The sequence below is a fragment of the Xenopus tropicalis genome, chromosome 9 (genome assembly GCF_000004195.4).
Source record: "Xenopus tropicalis strain Nigerian chromosome 9, UCB_Xtro_10.0, whole genome shotgun sequence".
In the NCBI taxonomy this organism is placed as follows: domain Eukaryota; kingdom Metazoa; phylum Chordata; class Amphibia; order Anura; family Pipidae; genus Xenopus; species Xenopus tropicalis.
The window spans coordinates 19718122-19746057 of NC_030685.2; the positions used below are offsets into that span (position 1 = coordinate 19718122).

Here is a 27936-nt window from a genome sequence, read left to right on the forward strand (position 1 = left end):
AGCGTCAACGCACAAGAAACCCACAAGAGACAGACGCACAAGTGTGAGTACACGAGCGCACAAACACAGCACAGAGTGCACTCAGCTGGTGGCGGAGGGAAAGGTTGCCTCGTTGCTGCAACACTCACCGCCTTTGGCTTGTAGGGGGGTTGGATCTCGTTCCTTTCCAGCTTCTCCCAGTCTATGTATCGGAAAAAGGCATGGTCCTTAATGTCTCGCTCCCCCTCTGGGCCACAGCCCAGCCGCTTCCCAGGATGCTTTGTCATCAGCTGCAAAGGAAAACAAGTGCCATGAATAAAACAAGACCTCCCTTCTCTGTTATTCTGTGGAGCATAAGATGACAGGAGACACTTATGGCGCAGCTAAAGCCTAAAGGTGGCCATACATGGGCAGATTTTAGCTATTGATTCAGGTCCTTTAGACTGATTCGGCAGCTTATCTGCTCGTATATGGGCACCCCCAATGGGTCTACCTGATCGCGCCAAGCAAGTGGCTCTGATTGACTGAGCTGAGGTATGGAGCTGCTATACCAATACATGCAGATCCAGGGCACTGCCTTCTGCTTTGAGGCTGATGTGCCTGCTTACAAGTGACACATATATATATACAGTGGTGTGAAAAACTATTTGCCCCCTTCCTGATTTCTTATTCTTTTGCATGTTTTTCACACAAAATGTTTCTGATCATCAAACACATTTAACTATTAGTCAAAGATAACACAAGTAAACACAAAATGCAGTTTTTAAATGAGGGTTTTTATTATTTAGGGAGAAAAAAAATCCAAACCTACACGGCCCTGTGTGAAAAAGTAATTGCCCCCTGAACCTAATAACTGGTTGGGCCACCCTTAGCAGCAATAACTGCAATCAAGCGTTTGCGATAACTTGAAACGAGTCTTTTACAGCGCTCTGGAGGAATTTTTGCACACTCATCTTTGCAGAATTGTTGTAATTCAGCTTTATTTGAGGGTTTTCTAGCATGAACCGCCTTTTTAAGGTCATGCCACAACATCTCAATAGGATTCAGGTCAGGACTTTGACTAGGCCACTCCAAAGTCTTCATTTTGTTTTTCTTCAGCCATTCAGAGGTGGATTTGCTGGTGTGTTTTGGGTCATTGTCCTGCTGCAGCACCCAAGATCGCTTCAGCTTGAGTTGACGAACAGATGGCCGGACATTCTCCTTCAGGATTTTTTGGTAGACAGTAGAATTCATGGTTCCATCTATCACAGCAAGCCTTCCAGGTCCTGAAGCAGCAAAACAACCCCAGACCATCACACTACCACCACCATATTTTACTGTTGGTATGATGTTCTTTTTCTGAAATGCTGTGTTACTTTTACGCCAGATGTAACGGGACACGCACCTTCCAAAAAGTGCAACTTTTGTCTCGTCGGTCCACAAGGTATTTTCTCAAAAGTCTTGGCAATCATTGAGATGTTTTTAGCAAAATTGAGACGAGCCATAATGTTCTTTTTGCTTAAAAGTGGTTTGCGCCTTGGAAATCTGCCATGCAGGCCGTTTTTGCCCAGTCTCTTTCTTATGGTGGAGTCGTGAACACTGACCTTAATTGAGGCAAGTGAGGCCTGCAGTTCTTTAGATGTTGTCCTGGGGTCTTTTGTGGCCTCTCGGATGAGTTGTCTCTGCGCTCTTGGGGTAATTTTGGTCGGCCGGCCACTCCTGGGAAGGTTCACCACTGTTCCATGTTTTTGCCATTTGTGGATAATGGCTCTCACTGTGGTTCGCTGGAGTCCCAAAGCTTTAGAAATGGCTTTATAACCTTTACCAGACTGATAGATCTCAATTACTTTTGTTCTCATTTGTTCCTCAATTTCTTTGGCTCTTGGCATGATGTGTAGCTTTCGAGGTGCTTTTGGGCTACTTCTCTGTGTCAGGTAGCTCCTATTTAAGTGATTTCTTGATTGAAACAGGTGTGGCAGTAATCAGGCCTGGGGGTGACTACAGAAATTGATATTGAAATTGAAAATTGAAATTGATAAACCACAGTTAAGTTATTTTTTAACAAGGGGGGCAATCACTTTTTCACACAGGGCCATGTAGATTTGGAGTTTTTTTTCTCCCTTAATAACGTAAACCTTCATTTAAAAACTGCATTTTGTGTTCAATTATGTTATCTTTGACTAATAGTTAACGGTTTTTGATGAGCAGAAACATTTAAGTGTGACAAACATGCAAAAGAATAAGAAATCAGGAAGGGGGCAAATAGTTTTTCACACTACTGTATATAGTGAGTTTCCATATAGTTCACATACGAATCATACCAATTGTGCAGCCCATAGACAGGGAATAGTGATCAGTTGCTAACTATGATGAATTGAGGCAAGACACATGGCTGCTCCTACTCTCAGGCATCAGAACATACATGTCACAGGCACAGAATAAGCTTCATGCCCAAATGTCTATTAAAGATATAATACCTGAAAAAAGGAATCCTAAGAGGCACTATCTTTCGAGTGCCATTGCACTGGATATTGACCCTGAATGCATTAACCTTTATGGTGCCAAAGGCCCTCTGACACCTTGATGTGCTATAGGCAATGAAGGGTTTAAGGGCGCTAAATAGAAGCTGGAAGAAGGTGTTGTGAATGCAAGTGGTGCCATTAGGGAGAGCTAAAACATCCCTAGCAGTTATTACTGTGATCTAAAGGCTAAGTATATACCTGATGTACAGTGTCTGCATGCCAGCGGTTTACAACTGGTAAAAAAAACATTAACCTAGAGGTTATTCAAGAGCACGGAATGAGGGTTTTTATGTGTTTTTATTAAAAACTTCACAAAAAATAATTAACATTACTCAGACCGACATGCCGGCCAATAATTACTATAAAATTCACCCCCCCCAGTCCACTGGCCAAATGTCCCGATGAAGAAGATGAGTCTATAATTTTGCAAAGGATTTCCGGAAAGGATGATGGAAAATCAAAACTATTTACATCCTGTTGCTCCCGGTGGTCTGAAGGAGCAAAATCCAACATAGTGAGCTTGGCAGGTCCAGAAAGCTCAAAGTCCCATGTAAGAACACAGTCTAATAACAATGTTACAACTCCTAGAAAACCTGGGAGAAACATATTGTTACCTGAACTATGGCCATAGGGGATCCCAGTTGAAAGCACAAAAAACCAGTAAGCCAGGCAGCAGCTAACAGGGTAAGGGCGGCTAATGTGTGCCCTGGTATCATGGCACTGGGACACGCAGCTTGGCCAACTCACTAACCATTGGGCACTGGGACGCGCAGCTTGGCCAACTCACTAACCATTGGGCACTAGGACGCGCAGCTTGGCCAACTCACTAACCATTGCCCTTACCATGGTGTCTACAGAGGTGTTAGGGTGCCCAATGGTCTGCTTGCACCGGAACTGCTACAGGAAAAACTTAAAGGCCGACACAATGATGTACGTGTGGTCAGCACTGTAGGCGGCATTATCTAGCGTTCCATAGGCCAGGTGAGCGTATCCGGCCAGTTTCAGAGAAGGAAACTGTAACTCTGTTGCTAGGGAACACCTGACCGCTGTTGACACTGGGCAGTGAACTAAACAATGGCATTGAGTTTCCTCAACAGCACATCCCCAGGGGCAAACTCTGTCCTGCCGAGAGAGGTGCCGGTAATTACCCCGCATGGGTGGGGGGGGAGTGTGGCTAAAGAACTTTGCAGGGCCCCATTATTTATATGGAGAAGGACTATCCTACTATTGGCCTTCAGATGTCGTTCAAATAGAACTTCCACTGACGGGGAAAATGTTGGACAACACTAATATTAACTATGATGTTGCCCTCTTGTGATATAGAAGCCATTTCTGTGGTGCTGATATCCTGAAGCAGTGGTGCTGATATCCTGAAGCAGTGGCGCCGATATCCTGAAGCAGTGGCGCCGATATCCTGAAGCAGTGGCGCCGATATCCTGAAGCAGTGGTGCTGATATCCTGAAGCAGTGGTGCAGATATCCTGAAGCAGTGGTGCTGATATCCTGAAGCAGTGGTGCCGATACCCCAAAGCTATGGCACCGATATCCTGAAGCTATGGCACAAAAATCCTGAAGTGATGGCACCAATATGCTGAAGCTATGGCACTGATATACAGCCCAGTATTTCTGCATATTGCTTGCATCTCCCTTAAAAGTTGCTCTGTCTCTTTAAATATTCTTGACCAAATACCATTCGGCACCTCCAGTAGGAAATTAAGGATTGGTTATGATTGGACAAAGCGCAGGACATTGCCTCTTGGCACAAGCCGCGGATATAATTCTCATTCCCCCCGTATGGCCCCAGCCATTCCCTATTAGACATGAGGAGCAGATCAATTGTAATCAGCCTGTGCATTCGCCGCTGGGAGCACTTTCTGTCTATTGATCTGTGTGTCTAATCAGTCAGTGTGTGTGCCGCTCTCTCTGTGTGTTCCCAACATGTGTCTCTCACTCCCCACAACACGGCAGAGGTGTGTGGCCCCCGGGCAGCAGTCTCGCTGAAGTGCGCTCTGCATAATGGCACATATTTCACACTTACGGAGCAGGGCGTTGATTTCGAACGCGGGGCTTTGTGCAACGCCACCCAGGCGTGAAGAACCAGATTTACCTTTTGAGAAATATGAAAAGATTGGGGAAATATAAAGGGAGAATAAATGAAAGTGAACCCAAAACGGACATCTGTTATAATTCTGTGCCCACCTGTGTCATGTTGCAGAAAATGCCGCTATCTCAAGCTGGCAGGGAGAGCGCTGGCACCGCACGCCGAATTATACAGCCATGACGTTGGAATCTGCGCTTATGGCACTGTCTTGTTGCTTGTGCCAAATTGCCCATCTTCCCCTGCCAGGAGGGCAGAGATGCCCGAGCAGATGTTTGGCTCACCTGGCCCTTTGGATTTTTTCAGCATTTAACAGACTGTTCAAAAGTAAAAAGAGATCCAGAGCAGACGGGCCCTTCCCTGGCAGGGCAGGGGTCCCTCTGTAAAGCCATCCAAGTTGAATATTCAGGCATTCTCCCATTTATATGCACAGATGGGCCAGTTACAACACTTGCCTAGGGGCAAACACAGAGCTTGCACTCAGTTTAACATTTTGCACAAGGTGCAGAGCAAAGCATTGCTGGGTGCAAATGATCCCTGTTCTGCTGGCACTTCTGCCATGAATGTCCTGAATGACACCTAAGGTAGGATGTATGGGGGAGAATCATATGTTCCGCTCACACCCATCCATATATATATGCAGCCCAAGGGTCCGACAGGCATGCCAGGGTACCAGGTGACCTCTTGGCCCAGACTAATACAACTGCCATTAGTTCTTTTTTGCATCTGTTGTGAGGGTGGGCCCTGGTATCAGGTTCTCTAGTTGGTCGTAGGAGGCCCAGTCTGGCCCTGTGCAGCTCCAGCGAACACTGCCAATGATGTGTAGAGCATGAAGCACAACTCTTTGCAGGGTTGGGCTGCCCCACTGGGATACCGGGGAAAAATCCTAGTGGGCCCCAACTCTGTTGGGCCCTGTCACAAACCAGCCACCACAGCTACTTACTTTGCAGTTAAAAATTAAATATGATTGTGCATTTCACAATGGAACACATGGCCATCTTTCATGTTTAAAGATTGAACTGCTTTACAGTTAAGTTAATAGTTCAGTGGAGCGGGAATAGCGGTGGCTGGAGGTGGAACAGAAGCGAGGATCCGCCGTGGCCCTGTATCTGGTACCCCAGTCCCACTCTAACTCTCTGAACTCCATTTTGCGGGTGAAAAAATATCCTTGCATCCAGACGTGTTCTAAAACAAGGCACTGCTACTACTTTGCATTAATTAGACGCAACTGGTGAGCCCAGACACGCGCTGATGGGAATGGCCAAGGTGTGGCCACTGGAGGTCCAGTGAGTTTCCAGAGCATTTTAAAATGAAAAGGGCCTATGACAGTCTGTCCATAGTCTAGAACTGTGATCCCCAACCAGTGGCTCGTGAGCAACATGTTGCTCCCCAACCCATTGGATGTTGCTCCCCGTGGCCTCAAAGCAGGTGCTTATTTTTAAATTCCTGGCTTAAATCCAATCTATATTTGCATCAAAACCATAAGTAGTACCAAACAAAGCCTTCTGTATGGTATTAGTTCAGATAGGGGCTACCTATAGCCAATGACAGCCCATATTCTTCACCCCTGGAACCTTTTGCATGCTTGTGTTGCTCTCCAACTCTTTTTACATTTGAATGTGGCTCTTGAGTAAAAAAGGTTGGGGACCCCTGGTCTAGAACAATACTACAGAACAATCAAGATACAAGGCAGCATCACACTACAGGATATGTAGAAGACAGCATGGCTTTCTTGTTTTAGGGGGGTTAAGTGCGCTTCTTAGCACAGCCCCGGGCTGTAGCTTTCCGCACGCTCACCAGACCAATAGGTCACCAGCAGAATTCCGCCCCATGTAGCCAATTATCTGCAAAAAGCAGAGAAAATCCTTCCATCCTGGAATCAGTAGAGAACCGAGAGAATCAACAGCGACTTATCTGTTGTTTGTCTTTGTTTTGTGGGTTCACATTCGCCAATATGTGAAGAGCAGACGGCGGCGTGCTTGGTAAGCAAGCAAAGAAACTAGGTCATCGAGCAGAAACAAGTCTCCTGAGAAGTTCTGAGGAAGGAGGAGATGGGTACTTTTTCGGAAGAGACAGTTTCTTTAGAACCGGTGTGATTACAGCAGCAAACTTCCATTTGGCACACACACAAAATATATATATATTCATTCCAAGATATGATATTAATCAGTTCAACTGTTAATTGTGTATAAAAGTCAGCATATACATACATAAAGGTTATTCTAAAATGTCCTTTATTTTGGGGTGCATATGGCTTGAGTCAATAGCACAGCCTTAAAAACAAATTATTGAGGTTCCTTGTAGTTCTGGAGAGGCCCGAATGAAGTTTCCGGCACTCTACTGCATCAAATGAATAGTTCCTGATTGAATATTTTGGGGTTACAAAAAGGCTTGATTACAATGGTAATGCCCCTGTATCCCTAATTGTGCTTTCTGTAATGTTTTGCTAAGTAGGTGACATCTGGGTGATGATTATGACAAAAACATGTGAGGCCTTGGTAAAAAAACAAAAAAACAAACAAACATTGTTATTGAGCAGAGCTTTTTAGTCTCCCAGGGTTTAGACAAAGAACCTCATCATAACACTCGTGTACCCCACAACTGCCCTTCAATAGGACAAACCCACTCTCTTCCCACTCTTTTGAGTCCCCTACTGAGAGCAGCAGCTGCACAGTTCAAGAACCAGGGCTCTAGACCAGCTTTTCTTTTTCAAGTCCTACCTGGAGGTCCAACATTTGGTCACCACACCACCTCCTTGGCTCATAATAAGCGTAAACATATATGAAAACCTTGCTGGATCACCCACTCAACCATAGTCCCAAAATCTCACCAAGAATCTCAACCTAACCTTCAAGGACCTCTGAAGTGTGCAAAAAGTCCAACAGCCACTGCTGTAGACTGACTACATTAGTCAGAGGGAATAGCATAATACCTGCACACACTTATTAAACTGATAAAGGTACTTTTTGGCCAATTTATTAGGTATGGATATGACTCTGTGTTTTGTGGTTGAGTCCTCCCTTCTTCAGGATGCAGGCGTTACAAGTAATACAGTTCTGTGCCTGGCAAAGCCGAGTAGATTTCCTAGGCAACCGTATTGTCCAACCTACCTACCTACCCCAGAGGGAAATTGGTGACAACTAGCGAGGGGGTGATCAGCATGTAGAAGGGGACATTATGCTCAGAACTTGAGGGCCTAGCCTAGGGGTAGGCAGACAGAAGAGGTAAAAGCCTACAACCCCCTCCAACCGCTTCAAAAATATCTGAATGCTATGACTTACAGCATTGCTGCAAATCGGCATGCATATTAGTATTTCGCATACTGAGATCTTTCCCTTTAATTCATTTGACTAGTTATGGTCATAACCCTTACCCCTTTACAGATGGCCACAGCTTCCTTGGACATTGATTTGGGATATGCTACATTATGCTCCATGATGGACTGGAATAACTCATCCTCATCTTCCCCTTCGAACGGAGCCTGTGCAGGATAAGAAAGAAACAGGCGGTCAATGCAAGCACATAACAACTTGCCATAATTTAGCAACAGTATAAAAATGGGGGATCATTTACCTGCCCGGCTAACATCTCGTAAAGAAGGATCCCGAATGCCCACCAATCCACTGACTTGGCGTAAGGCTGGTAAGCTATAATCTGAATAGAACAGAAAATATAATTAGGAGTGCCAGTGACTTTTATACAGATAATATCATGTAAACACATGCGCGGCTGGATGCACCCCCGAGTGCTGTAGTGAGAACAGGCGGGGGGGGGGATCTTTGCGCTGGAAATTCTCATGGGCATTTTAATCCAAGATCCAGCCGGCTAATGAAAATACATGCAGCGTGAGATCATGTGTGACAGGCGAGGCAACTACACAGCCCCCCAGGGGATGGCATTCTAGAACAGCACAGCTTAAAGGGCCAGTACAACTGTCCCCAGACTTCCTTTTGTCACAATAGGAGTGTACCTTATATATAGTCAATAAACTTTATGTAACTTAAGGGTATAGCTTTTCTCTGGTTGTTAGTGGAGATGCTGTATTGCTTGCCTTGGAAGAAACCAGCTCCGTAGATCATGTTGCTATTGCTGTCTATGGGCCTGCCAGATTACCAGAGGGTCCCTGGGTAAGGTCTTTGGAGACTCACTGGGCGAGGACTAACAACGTGGTTCTTGCCCAATGGCATATTTAAACCTACCAGATGTATCTGCCACATATCAGTTGGACAGGCCCTACTGAGGGCCCCACTCATGGGTCAATATGGGTTGTGTCGGCAGCTATTATCAGCCCACCTTTGACCACCTTTATTTACATAATATTTACACCCCCATGATTTTAAGCCATATTGACAAGCAATGAGGAATGCAGAATCCTCCAGAAAGGACAAAAAGCGTGCAAATGTGTGTTACTGAAACGAAAACTGGGAAAAAAGGGGTGCAATTAAAAACATAAACAATTAAATTGCGACTTTATACAAAATGACCAAAAGGGACACAGCAGATTTGTCAGGGACTGTGATCAAATGGGCTTAGTCCTCATTATAAACAAATCCTGTTTGTTAGAGAAACCGCTCGTTAGCTCGCTGCCACTTTACACGTTCCCCTGCGTTTGAGCCCCTATATATATATACCCGGAGCGGTTACCTCGGGCGCTATGTAGTCTGGCGTGCCGCAGAAGGTCTTTGTCGTTACCCCGTCCCACATGTTCTCCTTACACATGCCGAAGTCTGCGATCTTTATGTGTCCCTCTGAATCCAGCATGACGTTATCCAGCTTGAGGTCCCTGTGAAGGTGCGAGATACATCCTTACAGTTCCTTACTGTTACTGCAGGGTAAGGGGGCAGCACCCTAATGGGACCTTCCTGCTGCAGCCTGAATTCTTAGGGAACTTTTTTTTATTGTTTTTACTTATTTATTACTTTTTTTTATTACTTATAGTAACATAGTAAGTTAGGTTGAAAAAAGACGTACGTCCATCATGTTCAACCATAATGCCTATATATAACCTGCCTAACTGCTAGTTGATCCAGAGGAAGGCAAAAAAACCCCATCTGAAGCCTCTCTAATTTAAACCGCTCTCTGGTTGCTAAGGTAATTTGTAGCCTAGCAACCAGATAGCTGCTGAAATTCCAAAACTGGCGAGCTGCTTAACAAGAAGTAAAATAATTAAAAAAACACAACTAATAAGAAATGAAGACCAATAGCAAATTGTGTTAGAATAGCCCTCGCTACATCATACTAAAAGTTAAGTCAAAGGTGAAAAACCCCTTTAAAGCTAAGGAACAAGCCATATTCTCCACCAGTATAGTACAGACGGTAAAGAAGTGCCAGAAAGCAACACCGCCATCTTCGATTCAATTGAATAGGAAGCAGGTGATAGCACTGGTACTTTCTACATGGAGCAGAATATGCACCCTGTGCCATAAGCCTTATACAGATGGAGGCACCTTTATGCCATATATATAATATATATATAAATATAGGACTTATAGTACTTATTTACCATTTATGCCATAAAGCATAACAGAACTGCTGCACTGTGAGAGACAGAAAGGTCCCTTAACAATATTACGAAACAGAAGGGGTTATACAACAAAGCAGAGCAAAGTAATTAACCAATCAGCAGACCTATACACGATGCCTTTGCTGTGCAGGAATAGCAGGCCGATGGCTATCTCTGCTGCGTAGAATCTGTATAGGAAGAGAAAAAAAACAAAGGTGTAAGTTAAAGGTGTTCGGCCAATGTACAAATTAAGAACGGAACAACTGAAACAATATTTATTCCTTGTACTGTATTTGTTAGCAATTAAAGGGCCAAGATCTGCCTGCGACATTGTGCAGTTCAATCCAAGCAGAATGGAAGCAGGGAAAACAATGCATTATGGGAAGGGAGCCAAGCCGGCACTGTCCTTGCATAACCGGAGCTGTGCAACCAACTGATTAAATAAGTCCTACACGGGATTAGAGGGAAGAAGCTGATTCAGGGGGAGATTGGGCACTGCGGGAGGCTACACTCTGGCTTTCTCTAAGGGCTGGAGATACAGACATAGAAACACTGGGAGCCCAGAGAGACCGGATCTTGCCTGTGTGAGGAGAAAAAATAAGACCCGGAATACTCAGAACACACCAGTACATCGAGCAGTCGCCTTCACAAGCCTCTGTATGCAGGAAGGAAGGAATGCTAGGAATATTAGTATGGATACATATTTCACCTAACGGAGAACTAACTAAGCCCACCTAGCCAACATACGGGCCCCTACACCCATTAGGTATACAGATGCCATTTTGGGGAGTGAGGTAGCCAAGTGAGACGGTTCAGGAGGGAGGAAGAGCAGTGGCATAACTAGATGTTATTGGGCCCCACAGCAAATTCAATTTAGGGCCCCAAAATATTGGTATGATTCTACAAAGATAAACTGAAATTGCTCATTAATCAGGGCCTTTCTGGGAAACAGCAGGGTCTGCCTCCTCTGTAGTTACACCCCTGAGGAAGAGAGCCTGTGCTCCTGGTGTTTCTAATATCCTTATAGCTTACAGTAGGGGGTACATTCATAGATATTTTACAGTAACCCCATGACAGTACTCCAAGGATATCACAATGGCAGTTCTCTCGGCTTACACTGCATGTGGTTCCTTGAATCGGCCGACCTGCTGGATCTGGTACATGAGGTCTCCACCATTGACGTACTCCATGACAAAGTAAAGGCGATCCTGCCAGAACACAGTTAAAGTCACAGTGAGATTTAGGGGGCTCTTCTTTCATTCTACCCCACTACTTTCCTATACGAAGCATTTTATCATCAAACTGCCTCAGGCACCACGGGGCAAATCTATCATTAGTGATGCACCAAATCCGTGGTTTCTGTATTTAGAGGTATTCTAAGTCCTCAGTAAAAGGTTTTGGCACCCAACCCTCCATTTGGATATTGTGTCTGAACTTTCTTACCATTGTCTGGAAACAGGAGTGCAGCTGAGTGAGGAATGGGGGCTTCCCAGACAGAGCCAAGACCCTCTTCTCTACCATTGTGCACTCAACATCATCATCCTGAATCACCACGTCCTTCTTCAGGATCTTTATTGCATAGAGCTCATCTGTTCCTTTCCTCTCTGCCAGGATCACCTGCGGGCGCAGAGAAAATCATTAGTAATCACAGATGGTCAAAAGATGGCATGAATGAAACTAGATGTGGGCAATGGGTGTTGGTTGTAGGTCAAGAAGAGCTGCAAAGACAATAAGTTGCCTAAAGGTTGCCATACACACGGGGATCCCTCGTTTGGCAAGGTCACCAAATAAGCGGATCTTTCACAGATATGCCCACCTCCATGTGGATGATATTGGATTGGACCAAGACCAAGACCATGGGATCTCATCGCAAGGAGGCCATGGGGATGAGGACTGCATTAACAGGCATGTGCTCCTGGCCCCATTGGGAATTTTAAACCTGCCCATTTAACATACTTTCGCCCATCTGAGGGCCCTGGACACTGGCCTTTAAGCTGCCAGCAGCTTTTTTTGGCTGTTTATGCCCAAGAGGTCAAGCCACTTCTAAATGACTACAAGAAAACGCTGAAGATGGTTAATCATCCTCTAGACTTGCCACTGTTCCACTGCCAACTTGGCCAGGAGTCAGGTTGCCTGCCCATATTTAAGTTCTCAAGACACCCATTCAAGTGAATATGCTTGTCCCCCCTGTACATAGTGCTTGAAGCTCTGGACAGCTGTAGTACCACCAGGGTTCCAGATCCTACAGGGACTATGCTCAGATAACTAGGGAACAGGGCTGCTGCAGCTAAGAGATAGTACTTAAAACGTTCTAGGTTCTTTAATAAAAATAAGAGGTATACAGAAATAAAAAGATGCTTGGCAGATGTTATAAAGAAGAGCGGTTGATGGGATGCGCTTATCATGGGGGCGAGCTGGTACAGACAGGCAGAGACAAGCGGCCCGTCTCCCATTCTGATGCAGGTGAGCGCTAATCACTCGCTCGTAGCCCCGAGTCTCTGGGAACGCTAATTAGCATATTTATAACATTCTGCCACTCGCGGCTTTTAATGGTGTTTGCCTTTATGTTTGCTCAATTACGGAGGAGAAGCTGGGAAGGGCCGGCTTTATTGTGCCAGCTGCCGCGTGCGTTCTGTAGGCAGGCAGGATTAGGCGCTTGTAGGCAGGAGGAACATGAATTCAGCTCTGTGTTTGTGACTTTAAAGGGACATGATTCTGCAGTCGAGGAAATGCTGCTCGCGAGGGCACTCGGCTTTGTTCCACAAGCAGGCAGAATACCCACGGAATACGGGCACTAGCACTTCATAAACCCACGGATGGGGTGGTGGTGCAGCCGGCACTTAACTGTTTCTGTACTGGTGTCTGGTTGAAAGAGGGCAGTATATACCTCTTCTCAACATGAGTGCAATGAATAGGGCTTGTGCTGAACATACATTCAACCTTCTGTTTTATAAATATGGGTTTTGTTTTTATTTTTTATTTCCTAAATAAAACTGAAACGAAAGTCCCATTTTACTTTCTAATCCCTGCAAGCACAATAGAAATAAGCAGTCTTCTGAGAAGTCCTTAGTATAAACAAACCCCTCCCTTCCCCCAAGCTGCAGCCTGTAGAGCCTGTTATCTGATAAAGAGCAGCTCATGGGCTGTAAAAATAGGTCTTAGGGGTCTTAAGCTGGCCATACACACACTGATATTATCGTACGATATTCGGTGCGTGTAAGCTCTTACGGCAGGTGGAAAGTTCCGGGCCCTGATGCGGGCTGCATGTCCTGCTGCTCCCTACCCTGTGAGTCTGAATAAAGCACAAGGTAGGGGGATGCCTATGTGCCTTCCCTGCCAGTCTCTCATGGATCCTGCACTGACAACACAGTCAGCACCGAATCCAAAGTCTCTGCACTACATTTAGAAACAGAGTGCGGAGGCACAAGGCAATTTGGCAGATCACATCTGCAAATGAGGCCCCTTATCTCGTAGTTTAGCACAATATAAAGCCTTGATTCCATGCCCAGGCTGCCAATGAGAATGAACGATACTTTAGAGGCCTACAGGAAAGGAAACAGATGCCAACCTGCTAAGTTTAACCTGATTTAATACATGCCCCTGCCCAGTCATAAAACCAGCACTCACCTTCCCAAAGCTGCCTTTCCCCAGAACCTTTAGGAAGTTAAAGTCTGACACTTTCATACGGTCCCTGGTTCCATTGTTGTCCACCTTGGGCATTGGGTTCACCACTTTCTCTTCAACGGCTTTGGTCCCGGGGCCAATTTTAGCTCTCTGGCAAGAAAGAAATACAAAGAAAATGAATGAGAATTTGGGTTAATATAAGGGAAAACACAAGAACCAGTAAAAAAATGAAAGGGAAAAGTATATTGCCTTTAGGTCCCCAGGTTTATGTGGACCACATTTCCCAGCATTCCTCAACTAACAGTCAAGGATATAAGCATGCTGGGAATTGTGGTCCTGCAACATCTGGGGACTCAAGGACATGGAAGACGGAACGATTATATGCACTGTGGGTTTTAAAATGTGGGCAGCCAACTGCCTGTCACTTCAATGCCGCTATAGATATAGCAATACCCAGTCTCCTTGATCAAAGACACTGTGAGTTCAACAAGATGGGTGCATGGGTGTCAGTGGCACCATATGGCGCGAGGAATATTCCAAAGGAATCTAAGAATATATTAGGCAGCTGTTCATTCTGTACACAGGGACATCCCCAGTCTCTCTTTGGGTCACAGTCGCATTAAACAGCTTTGGAGCCCCTGCTGTGCCTCTCTAATCACCCTCTCCGCCATATAATTGGAGGGCTCTGGAGTTTAAATATGGCGTGTTGCGGCTTACGCCCGTTCTTATTTATTTATATTTTATTCTCTGCCGTGCAGAGAAGGCAGCAGAGGGCTCAGTCTGCCATGAAATTCCATTAGCCCTGATTCCAGCAGTTCAATTTGTTGCCGTTGCCGGCCTCTGCAGATAACAGGCTCTCCAGCAATCTCCAAGCCACAGCCACAGCTAATTGGTTATTGCAGGGCTCTTTGGGCCCCTTTCTCAAGGTCACATGAAGCCTGGGTTAAACATCCCCGTGCCTTTCCAGTATACACTGACTGTAAGCTTTCCCCTGTAGCATTAAAGGGCCCAGGATTCAGTCTCCCATTATTATTACTATTCTGTATTTATACAGTGCAGACATATTACATCATTCACATCAGTTCCTGCCCCAGTGGAGATTACACTGCACTATAACATTGTTTTTTCTGGTTTACATCACCTCTAAAAGCCTATTATGTATTACTATTATATTATTATTTTCTGTGCCGTCATTAGGTGGCGCTCTTGCTCTCACATACTTACACTATATGGGCTACAATGCATCTCAATAATAAAAAAAAACAGTTCATCGCTGCCAGATCATTCTCCACTTAAAGGTGTGGAACAGCTGATCCCCAAGAACCACAAATAAGACAAGGGAACCCATCAACCCTCTACAGCATTGCGCACACACACGCAAGGGGGGGAAGGTGCAGGGGCGAGGAGGCCAACTGGGTTGCCTAGGGTGCCCGCCCCTGGCCACAGGGCTTAGTTACTAAGCAGGAGCAGTGTTGAGAGCCTGCTTGAAGTTCTGCATGTGTAAAGGTACCCAGGAGCCCCGGGCCCCAAGCCTACATATATACATTGTACATATACAGATATGGGACTTGTTATCCAGAATGCTTGAGACCTGGGGTCTGCCACATAAGAGATCTTTTTGGAATTTGGATCTCCATACTTTAAGTCTACTGAAAAAACATTTAAACCATTTAATCATTAAATAACCCCAATAGGATTGTTTTCCTGCAATAAGGATAATAATAAGGATTAACTATGTCTTATTGGGATCAAGAACAAGGTACTGTTTTTTTAATACAGAGAAAAAGGAAATTTATTTAAAAAATCAAATTATTTGATTAAAACTGAGTCTATGGGAGACGGGTTTCCGAATCCTTACTATATACACTGCACACATACTGTATTGTCTGATTCTCTTTCCTGCACTCACATTTTCTATTTCCATGTTGCTTCATGAATTCTACTCCTTGACCTTTGCTATTCTCTTGTGTCTTTTGCTTCTCTTTCCCACTTTTCTTCTGATTTTCTCCTTTCCCCTTACTTCACCTTTGACTTCTTCCACCTGTTAATTACCTTCTTTCCCATTTTCCTTTCCAATTCTGCTCACCCTTCACCTTTCTTTTATCCTCACTCCTTCCACTTTCTCTCACAGTCCCCCTGTGTCCAGCCCTTTCCTCCTCTTCTCATGTCCTCTGCTGCCTTTTCATTTCTTCACTGCAACCCTCTATTTAAACTTCATTTACAGCACCCTAATACTTGCTTACAAGATGTCAGGGTTGGACTGGGCTGACGGGACACCGGGAAAAAAATGGGATGGCCCTGCCAACCCAGACCTGCTCTTAGCAGGTAAAAGGTGCTGATATGAAGTTGCTGGGTTGATGGCATTCCTCATACTGTTTAGGTATATATAAAGCTGGGCGGTATGACCAAAAATGTATATCACGGTATTTTTCAAGATTATATCGGTGTCACAGTATTTGACAGTATTTTTTTTTTCCATGCATGATTAGGTGTTAACCCCATTTCCTAATAAATTAGAGAATAATTACTGCAGTATTGAAAATCAGAGTCAGGCAAGCGAAGGATCGGCAACAGAAAGTCGTAAGGTAAATCAGGCAGGCTTAGTTTCCCAGGCAAGGCCGCAGACAACATAGCACAGGAGGAGGCGTTTGATAGCTTTAAATACCCCCCACGCATGCGCAGAACCGTCGCCGTCAGCGCGTCACGGACATGCACGCTTTGACATGCACGTGCGCTTTGACGCGGACAACGGGACGTGCGCGCGCACGCAAGGAGGCGCGCGAGACCGGGCCACACGGGTGAGTACCCTGACACCCCGGTATTGCGGTATCTGAAAAATGAATATAGTTTTAAAAAAAAACACCGGTATTCGGTATTAAACGGTATATCGCTCAGCCCTAGGTATATATATATATATATGTGTGTGTGTGTGTGCGTATATGTGTATGGCGTGGGGTATATAATACTAGGAAGGCCAGCATCACACAGTAAAGGCAAGGTCCAACAGTCTGTTGCAAGAACATTATGTTGGTGGAGGCCTTCTTCAGTCTCTACTATGACCAGGGGCGCTCCTGCCATAAGGTGAGAACCTAGAATCACCCCTGTCTATGATGCCCTTCTGGCACGGTGTCCTTTGCTCTCCTTTTCTCTTGCCTAGCACCCTTTTCACTCTACTTATCCAATCTGCTCTCCCCAGAGGCACAGCTACATCTGGCCTTGGCCTTTTACCATTAGGTATAGACTCCCAGGGGTTGTAATTCACCAACACCTAAATGGGGTGCAGATTGGACATGGATGTGGTATTTGCTTTTATACAAAGGAATAGCAGAAGAAATAGAAGAGACAGTTGGCGTGTGTAGTGCTTCATGGAGTCAAATGGGTTTGGAAACCCAGAATATTCTAGGGAGCACTTCAGCACAGACACTCTCCAGAGTCACCCAAACTAGAGGTTTTTGTTCCCTCCGTTTTTCTTTTATGGTTCATTTAATGTATTCTCTTCAGCCGAGTGCTAGAACTTCAAACGGCATCCGATAAGCACAATGCAGCAGCAGATAAAGGAGTGATCCTGCAGCTACTAAAGCGCTACTCTTTGATTGGGCGGAGTAGTCCCCCGATCTGCCCTTTCCTTGCCATGAAATATTAATATCCCTCGGCAGAGCTTCTGAAATAAACCGAGCACTGTTGTGGGAAGCGCAGGTGTCATAAGACTGTTTATCGGCACCTGTGGAAAGTACAGCTTTTTGGTGGCTTCAGGCTTATTTCATGGATGATGGCATAAAAGGGAATTTTAGGAGACGGCCGACAACCCTACAGCTTGGCACCCACAGAGTGGGCACGTGTTTACAAGCTAATATGAACGTATATACATCCATTAGAATTGCTAATGCTCAGAATGTTTTACTGGGTAGGGGGGAACCGAAAATACCGGGTGGTTCTCCAATGAGAAGGTGTCCATCTGTGGGCCACAAGCAACTGGAGTCTTAAGTGGACTTTACTATGATTCACAGCTCATTATCTATTAAATTAACTTGGTTCAGATTACTAAGGTGAAGTTAAACCTGCCTGAGTGCTTTCGTGGAGTGTGGGAGCAAACCTGGAATACCCAGTGGAAACCTCACACAAACATGGGAACAACATACAAACCCCTTGTCGATAGCGCCCTGACAGGTATTGAACCTGAAGTCCCAGTGCTGCAAGGGAAACCAAATGCAAACCGATGTGCTGACTTTCTACTGCGGCAATTTCTGCATGAAATTCAGAATACACATGGGTTCTCTTGGTGAGCCACATGGACTACTCACACTACCATCTGAGCAGGAAGTAGGAAGCACGCAGGAAGTAAGAAGCACACCAGAAGTATGAAGCACACCGAAAGTAGGAAGCACGCAGGAAGTAAGAAGCACACCGAAAGTAGGAAGCACGCAGGAAGTAAGAAGCACACCGAAAGTAGGAAGCACGCAGGAAGTAAGAAGCACACCGAAAGTAGGAAGCACGCAGGAAGTAAGAAGCATGCAGGAAGTAAGAAGCACACCGAAAGTAGGAAGCACGCAGGAAGTAAGAAGCACACCGAAAGTAGGAAGCACGCAGGAAGTAAGAAGCATGCAGGAAGTAAGAAGCACACCGAAAGTAGGAAGCACACAGGAAGTAGGAAGCACGCCAGAAGTATGAAGCACACCGAAAGTAGGAAGCACGCAGGAAGTAAGAAGCACACCGAAAGTAGGAAGCACGCAGGAAGTAAGAAGCACACCGAAAGTAGGAAGCACGCAGGAAGTAGGAAGCACACTGAAAGTAGGAAGCACGCAGGAAGTAAGAAGCACACCGAAAGTAGGAAGCACGCAGGAAGTAGGAAGCACACTGAAAGTAGGAAGCATGCAGGAAGTAGGAAGCATGCAGGAAGTAGGAAGCACACTGAAAGTAGGAAGCATGCAGGAAGTAGGAAGCATGCAGGAAATAGGAAGCACGCAGAAAAAGGCTCCACTGACGCTATGCTCATTGAGAAACACCAATGCATATTTCTCCGCCACTTTCCAGAGGATGACCTGTTTTTTTTGCATTTAAAGGCCACAAAACCACAGAGAAGGGCAGAATAAAAACTACCTCAAACTTCTGGCGTAGCTCTTCGTTGCCTTCTTCTCCTTCAGGTGGCACAGGTACGTTAAAGTATTCTCCCTCCTCTTGGCTGAGCAACTTGAACCTGGGAACAGATAAGGAAAAACCTTGTAAGCACCATGATATGTCAGGCTGACCATAGGTCCGCACTTGTGGGGAGGCCTTTTCATAAAACCATTTTCATAAAAAATATATATATATAATAAGAACTATTTCACTGCCTATTTCAAGCTCTCTGAGTATAAATAAAACAGATATGGAGTAGATGCCTCTGACTCTGGGGGGGGGGGGTACATAGCTATGAATAATTCAGTAAGATTGCAGTAGTGCAGTAGTTCCATGGCCTGGGAAAGGGAAGGTTTGCTCATACACAACCCGCCATCAAATATTTACTTATACTCAACCTCATCTTAAAGCCACAAATTGACTCTGAATTTATATAAGCAGGGGTGGGGGTGGAGCGCTCCTTGGGGGGAATAGCAGATATTACATCATGTGGAAGCAGGGCAGATAGGTTCTAACAGTGACCCCTACACGGGCGGATTTCAGCTGCCGATTCGGGACCCCCGATGGGCAGATCTTTATCGGGCAGGTTTGATTTTCCATCGGATCAGTGACCGCGTCGGCTCGTGGATATGGTGCGACGGTGCCTATGTGTGCCATTGTAATTCAATCGTTTAACCCGATATCACCAAACGAGCGAATCCTACCGTGTCCAGTCACCTTTACTCTGTGATCCCCACACGGCTGTGGGGTCTGCAGCCCAATAGTTACACCATCACCAACACTGATAATTCCCCTAATATTCCCCTATGGTTTACCCTAGGGTACATGGAACCACAACATGATTGGCTCAGGCTGGAATTTCAGTTGAACTTCTTGTCCTGCCTGTCCAATCACAGTCTAATACCCATTATGCCTTTCTATGTAAATCAGGAGAACAGAAGGTAGGGTTTAGTTCACAGGCAGAAATATCTGGTGGGGGTTGATACATGAAGATGAAGATGTTAAGGAAGATGAAGATGTTCAAGATGAAGACCTGAAGATGTTCAGGTCCAACAAAGGTTTACCTCGATATAAGTCTCTCTTTAACTGCATGAAGCACTCTCCCCAGAGACTGCCCCCCATCCCACGTACCTGGTCAGACATGGGGTAGGTGGATGCCATGTCCGGCTGCCTCACATCTGGTGCCCAGGAGCATGTGTCAGTGGGGCCATCGGCTCACCCCAACCCCATGGCCTTGGCTACAAATCCTATGAACACTATTGGGCAAACTTATTATAGTGTGTAAGCCAACATCATTGGTGATGCTGCCCATAGCACCCAATCAGATCTTTGCATTTGAAGGCGACCATTCAGATTTAATTGTTGATAGGTTGCTATGGGCAACATCACTGGTGATGTTGGCTTTCACACTATAATGAATATTGCCCTATTGCCCTCTTCACCTCTTGTATCGGTTATTGATTGCTTTATATGTTACTCTGTATGTCCAATGTATGAAACCCACTTATTGTACAGCGCTGCGGAATATGTTGGCGCTTTATAAATAAATGATAATAATAATAATAATAATAATAACTGCCCCTTTAAAAGAATGATTATTATGGCACAATCCAGAATACAATGGCGGCTAGCAAGCCTGGCAGCGGAAGGGTTACGGTTCAACAGGAAAACTTCATATTGAAGAAGACAGGAGAACAATGGAGGTTGAAATGATTTCCTGCAGACGGCCATGATAACAGCCTTCATGCATCACGGGATCAAAAGAAAAGGAAATGAGAATGGGAGAGATAGGGGCGCCGGGAGATTAGGAGACAAATGTATTCAATGGAGTGTGCAGCTCCGAGGCAGCTCAGGCGTTCCGCCAGCCATGGAGGGAACTAAATGTCGGCTGAGCCTTATCCTGCACCATCAACATGGCCCCCACAGGCAGCACCGAGAAACGGACTGGTGTACTGGGCACTGGCCTGGGAGGGTAGCATCCGGTATGGTCCCTGCCCCCTGGGGTACCTACCCTACCTAATTACCCTGGAACTGAAGGCCAAAGCAATGTACAGACACATGTGCCTTATATTGCTCAGATTCCCGCCCAGGTATACTGTCTATAGCAGGAACATACAAACAGAGGTCTGTGTTCATTTGGTTCCTGGGGAATGCTGGGATTTGTAGTGCAACTGTGTCTGGAAGTCACTCTCTAGAGTGTTTGTAAAAAGAAGAGGCTTACTACAGCATTATCCGATTTCTGGGAGGAGCCAAATGCTTAGTAATCATATGCCCTGTAGCCACACCCACTGATTTACTGCTTGGTAATTATATGACTTGAATCCACACCCCACTGACCAACTGCTTAGTAATTGTATGACTTGTAGCCACACCCCACTGACCAACTGCTTAGTAATTGTATGGCTTGTAGCCACACCGACTGACCAACTGCTTAGTAATTATATGACTTGAATCCACACCCCACTGACCAACTGCTTAGTAATTGTATGACTTGTAGCCACACCCCACTGACCAACTGCTTAGTAATTGTATGGCTTGTAGCCACACCGACTGACCAACTGCTTAGTAATTATATGACTTGAATCCACACCCCACTGACCAACTGCTTAGTAATTGTATGACTTGTAGCCACACCGACTGACCAACTGCTTAGTAATTGTATGACTTGTAGCCACACCGACTGACCAACTGCTTAGTAATTGTATGACTTGTAGCCACACCCCACTGACCAACTGCTTAGTAATTGTATGACTTGTAGCCACACCCCACTGACCAACTGCTTAGTAATTGTATGGCTTGTAGCCACACCCACTGACCAATTGCTTAGTAATTGTATGACTTGTAGCCACACCCCACTGACCAACTGCTTAGTAATTGTATGACTTGTAGCCACACCCACTGACCAACTGCTTAGTAATTGTATGACTTGTAGCCACACCCCACTGACCAACTGCTTAGTAATTGTATGACTTGTAGCCACACCCCACTGACCAACTGCTTAGTAATTGTATGGCTTGTAGCCACACCCACTGACCAACTGCTTAGTAATTGTATGACTTGTAGCCACACCCCACTGACCAACTGCTTAGTAATTGTATGGCTTGTAGCCACACCCCACTGACCAACTGCTTAGTAATTGTATGGCTTGTAGCCACACCCACTGACCAACTGCTTAGTAATTTTATGGCTTGTAGCCACACCCCACTGACCAACTGCTTAGTAATTGTATGACTTGTAGCCACACCCCACTGACCAACTGCTTAGTAATTGTATGACTTGTAGCCACACCCACTGACCAACTGCTTAGTAATTGTATGACTTGTAGCCACACCCACTGACCAACTGCTTAGTAATTGTATGACTTGTAGCCACACCCCACTGACCAACTGCTTAGTAATTGTATGACTTGTAGCCACACCCACTGACCAACTGCTTAGTAATTGTATGGCTTGTAGCCACACCCCACTGACCAACTGCTTAGTAATTGTATGACTTGTAGCCACACCCACTGACCAACTGCTTAGTAATTGTATGACTTGTAGCCACACCCACTGACCAACTGCTTAGTAATTGTATGACTTGTAGCCACACCCCACTGACCAACTGCTTAGTAATTGTATGACTTGTAGCCACACCCACTGACCAACTGCTTAGAAATTGTATGACTTGTAGCCACACCCCACTGACCAACTGCTTAGTAATTGTATGACTTGTAGCCACACCCCACTGACCAACTGCTTAATAATTGTATGACTTGTAGCCACACCCCACTGACCAACTGCTTAATAATTGTATGACTTGTAGCCACACCCCACTGACTGAGTGCTTAGTAATTGTATGGCTTGTAGCCACACCCCACTGACCAACTGCTTAGTAATTGTATGACTTGTAGCCACACCCACTGACCAACTGCTTAGAAATTGTATGACTTGTAGCCACACCCCACTGACCAACTGCTTAGTAATTGTATGACTTGTAGCCACACCCCACTGACTGAGTGCTTAGTAATTATATGACTTGTAGCCACACTCCACTAGACCAACTACTTAGTATTAATATGACTTGTAGCCACACCCCACTGGACCAACTACTTAGTATTAATACGACTTGTAGCCACACCCCACTGGACCAACTACTTAGTATTAATACGACTTGTAGCCACACCCCACTAGGCCAACTACTTAGTATTAATACGACTTGTAGCCACACCCCACTGGACCAACTACTTAGTATTAAAACGACTTGTAGCCACACCCCACTGGACCAACTACTTAGTTAACACGACTTGTAGCCACACCCCACTAGGCCAACTACTTAGTATTAATACGACTTGTAGCCACACCCCACTGGACCAACTACTTAGTATTAATACAACTTGTAGCCACACCCCACTGGACCAACTACTTAGTATTAATACGACTTGTAGCCACACCCCACTAGGCCAACTACTTAGTATTAATACGACTTGTAGCCACACCCCACTGGGCCAACTACTTAGTATTAATATGACTTGTAGCCACACCCCACTGGACCAACTACTTAGTATTAATATGACTTGTAGCCACACCCCACTGGACCAACTACTTAGTATTAATATGACTTGTAGCCACACCCCACTGGACCAACTACTTAGTATTAATACGACTTGTAGCCACACCCCACTGGACCAACTACTTAGTATTAATATGACTTGTAGCCACACCCCACTGGACCAACTACTTAGTATTAATACGACTTGTAGCCACACCCCACTGGACCAACTACTTAGTATTAATATGACTTGTAGCCACACCCCACTGGACCAACTACTTAGTATTAATATGACTTGTAGCCACACCCCACTAGACCAACTACTTAGTATTAATATGACTTGCAGCCACACCCCACTAGACCAACTACTTAGTATTAATATGACTTGTAGCCACACCCCACTGGACCAACTACTTAGTATTAATATGACTTGTAGCCACACCCCACTAGACCAACTACTTAGTATTAATATGACTTGTAGCCACACCCCACTAGACCAACTACTTAATATTAATACGACTTGTAGCCACACCCCACTGGACCAACTACTTAGTATTAATACGACTTGTAGCCACACCCCACTAGGCCAACTACTTAGTATTAATACGACTTGTAGCTACACCCCACTAGACCAACTACTTAGTATTAATACGACTTGTAGCCATACCCCACTAGACCAACTACTTAGTATTAATATGACTTGTAGCCACACCCCACTAGACCAACTACTTAATATTAATACGACTTGTAGCCACACCCCACTGGACCAACTACTTAGTATTAATACGACTTGTAGCCACACCCCACTAGACCAACTACTTAGTATTAATATGACTTGTAGCCACACCCCACTAGACCAACTACTTAGTATTAATACGACTTGTAGCCACACCCCACTGGACCAACTACTTAGTATTAATACGACTTGTAGCCACACCCCACTGGACCAACTACTCAGTATTAATACGACTTGTAGCCACACCCCACTGGACCAACTACTTAGTATTAATACGACTTGTAGCCACACCCCACTAGACCAACTACACAAACAAACACATTCTTCTCTTCTTGATTTACAAAAAAAAACAAAAAAAGTTTCTCCTATAAAGAGGGAGGAGCCTAGTTCTGTAATGCAAAGTGTTGTGAACAACTTTCTTCAAATTAAAGGGAAAGTTCACCGTATTATGACTTTTAATACTGGTGTCAGCCCCATATTCCCAGCTCTGTACTCACCAACCGTCTACGCCGGCCTTCAGTAGCTCCGAGATACCAAACGACAGGGACCCCATGAAATCATTCCTACTGGTTAAGTCCCAGTCCCAGATTTCCACGGACAGCCTGCGATCTTTATCGGACTCCTTCAGCTGGCTGGGGGGGGGGAGAGAAGACGCCAGACATGTCACATGTCCCCGAGAGCGATGCCCCCCCAGGGATCAGTACTTACAGGGGGTAATTGCACTTACAATTTAAAGCTCTCATTCCAGGTTGGGTTCAGGGAACACTTGATAGTCTTGGTCTTTTGTTTGCTCTCGCTCTTTGGGTCTGGGATGAGCTTTAGCTTTACGTACGGGTCAGACAGTCCATTTGGGTCCATTGGAACTAGGTTTCTCGCATCCCCGACTGCAGACAGAAGCAAAGAAGTCAATGAGAAAAGACGGGAGTCATATAAAGGCGCAGGAAAGCCCCCATTACAAGCCCTATGCTGCTTAAGAAGGGTGTGGCCAATCAGCCAAGGGGTGTGGTGTGAGCGCATTAGGGCTGTAAATGGAGCTTTCCATAGCAGCAATAATTCCCTAGATCTTCTCACAGCCTAAACAGAGAGACACCTTAAATATACACCAGGACATTCATTCCTCGGAACTAAACACAATTCTGTTGAACAAAACGAGGGTATAGTGACCCTTTAAAAATCCCAAAATAGTGCAGTTGGCACATCCCTACTTGCAAACACCCTAAAATAAATGTTATGTTTTCTGCCATATCCCCAATCTGCCCCGCCTCCTTTTGTGTAAGCCCTGCCCCTTCCAGTATTCCCTCGCCAGGATATCCTGGCTAATTCAGCTCACTTGGTAACCATGCAATCTACTGCCACCAAAGCGCTCTCCACTTTTATCCAAGTAAAAGCACCACCTAGAGTTCAAACTAGTCTGCAGTGTTCAGCCTTTTACAAAGAATGTTTCCGCTACGGCAAGCAATAAGGCAGCTCCCACGTAGTGTCCATTTAAAGGGGAAGTTCACCAAAAATGTACTTAGTGAATCTTGTCAAGTGACTTTAGTCCTGGGCTTCTTATGGTCTTTATCTTTCTTTTTTTTGGTGATCTCTAACCTGTAAAAATGTTATCTGGTTATCTGGTTACCATGGTCAGCGATCTTAGCAACTGAAACCGCAACTAAATGTAAGGTGAGATTTTTTTTTCTGATTTTTTTAATTAGTGAATTTTATTTTGATTGGATTAATGTCTTTTGACATAGGCCGTCTCCTATCTACAAGCAAGGCAGTCATGAAAACCACTATATATAGGGTATGTTTCCCCTTTTATAATAATTTGCCAGATTTCCCTATGGCTGGATACTCAAACAATCTACAGCGGGCAACTTTAACCTGGGACCTTTCTATAACTGCAGCTGAGGGTGCAAGGAGCTGTGGGGTGCCTATAATATAGCGTTAAACATCCATGAATCAGTAGCGACACCTGGTGGTGAAGGAGAGAAACACCAGACGCAAAGGTCACATTGAAGCTTATTCTGGTCATTTATCAGCTTAGAGTCACTTGGAAGCTGCAATTATCCCCAGGCACTTAATTAATCTGCCATAATAACCAAAGCTATTTGCAGCAGGGGAGGCGGTGTTCCAATTATCAATGTAATGGGCCTTGTGATATGCAAGTCAACACTGTTGGGGTTAAGTAAGACCCAGACATCCCCGGTTGGTACCTGATGAAGCCCAGATCTAACATTACTATAAACATCCTGTTTGTATGGTGGGTTTATACCTTTAAGTATAACATACCTAATAGGTTGTGTTACCAATGCAGCCAATGGGGGCCCCCCAATGTAATTATATAGAGAACTGTGCATTTGGGGGGGGGGGGCTTGTAACTCACCAGTGACTGTCAGTACTTCCTCGCGGATCTCCGCCTTGATGTGTATCCTTCCTCTTCGCTCGGTGTGGTCGGTGCCACACAGACTTGGCACGTTCATTACGCAGCGCTTGTGGACATTCATCATGCAGGCTGTGGGGGGCAGAGAGGGGGGCACAGTTAGTGCAAATCTAATGCTCATCAGTCACCATCAGGGAGTTATTAAAAGACAAGGAAAGCTTAAAACACTCTGTGCACCTTAGGGCCCATGCATGGAGCACTTAAGCCTGTGGTGCTGAGGAGCCATATAACGTTGCTGAACTAAAGCGAGCTCGGTATGTAACGCCTGCCATAGGCAGTTGCTAAGTACAACGTTGCTTAACAACGTGTGCCCTCAGCTTGCATGCCTGACTCCAGTCACCACCTACCGTATAGGGCACCACTGAATGTAAGCAGCACTGCATATACAACTCCCCTGTGCTATGTTTGGGTTTAGCAGAACCCAGAATCCCCCCCATTTCTAAAACATATCTGCTGATATGGTGATGCTGCCATCTGTAGTACAAGCCTTCCAATGCCATCAACCTGCTTTTCTAATGCTGGCCACTAGAGGTCTCACCAGACCAAGAAAATAGGGAAAACTCCAATCTGTCAAGGTCACATCTATAAAAATCGATTGATACCCTGTGTTGGTATGCTGGGTACCAAGTATGGGTGATATTAAGCATGAGATGATACCGATGTGTACACCTTCCATATATTTATATGCCTGTTAGGTACCAAAATGCATTACCCATCATTCTGGCTACCATATAGTTTGATGCAGTTTCCTTGTCCACCACAAGGGGTGCTGCCAGTCCAGTTATACAAAGACTGTCTAGCATATACAGTAATATTAAAGTGCGTGGCCCCTCTGGTTATGCAATCTTCTGTAGAATGTAAGCTTCCTGGCCAAGGCGTGACTAGGCAGTGGCTGGGGGGGGGTCCTAGACACACTTACTTTCACATTTCATCCCCTGGTGAATGAGGCCGTACAGCAATGAGCCGCAGTGGTCACAGAACGTCGGGCTGGAGTACGTGTGAATTTTGAACTTGTGTTTGCTGCGGGGGTCCTGGGGGAGACAAAAGAGTAGAAATGCGCTCAGAACAGAGGCAGCGTGGGTAAAGGGCACCCAGCAAACATTGTATAACTAGCATGAATATACTGTCAAATATATCCTTATAAACAGTGCTTAGTGATGTCATCAGAACAGGCTCTTAGTGATGTCACTTGTGTCACATGACTTATACTACATGAATCACATGACCGCTACTATCCGTATATTATACAAGATTAGTGCCCAATACATTGCCTAACTAGCATCTTCCCACATGTTGAACTACAACTCCCACAATTCCTCAAACTGAGGCTTAGGGCTACAGAGTGTGGCTAGTCACAGAGCTGGGCACATTCAGGCAGAAATCTTAATTACACACAGGGAAGCGCCACAAAATGAGTTCCATCAGT

At 45.2% G+C, this 27936-nt stretch overlaps 1 protein-coding gene across 2 annotated transcripts in view; it reads right to left on the minus strand.

Annotated features, from left to right (window-relative positions):
• The window catches only part of prkcb (protein kinase C beta), a 146600-nt gene that overhangs the window by 18518 nt on the left and 100146 nt on the right, over positions 1 to 27936 (minus strand). For both annotated transcript variants that reach the window (XM_012969929.3, NM_001110043.1), the window contains 13 exon segments: positions 27430 to 27541; positions 26454 to 26582; positions 24813 to 24969; positions 24583 to 24717; positions 18802 to 18898; positions 13708 to 13854; positions 11524 to 11697; positions 11197 to 11288; positions 10206 to 10268; positions 9222 to 9360; positions 8151 to 8231; positions 7951 to 8058; positions 129 to 269 (listed from right to left, as the gene is read on the minus strand). In XM_012969929.3, the coding sequence (XP_012825383.1) occupies positions 129 to 269; positions 7951 to 8058; positions 8151 to 8231; positions 9222 to 9360; positions 10206 to 10268; positions 11197 to 11288; positions 11524 to 11697; positions 13708 to 13854; positions 18802 to 18898; positions 24583 to 24717; positions 24813 to 24969; positions 26454 to 26582; positions 27430 to 27541 (1575 nt within the window).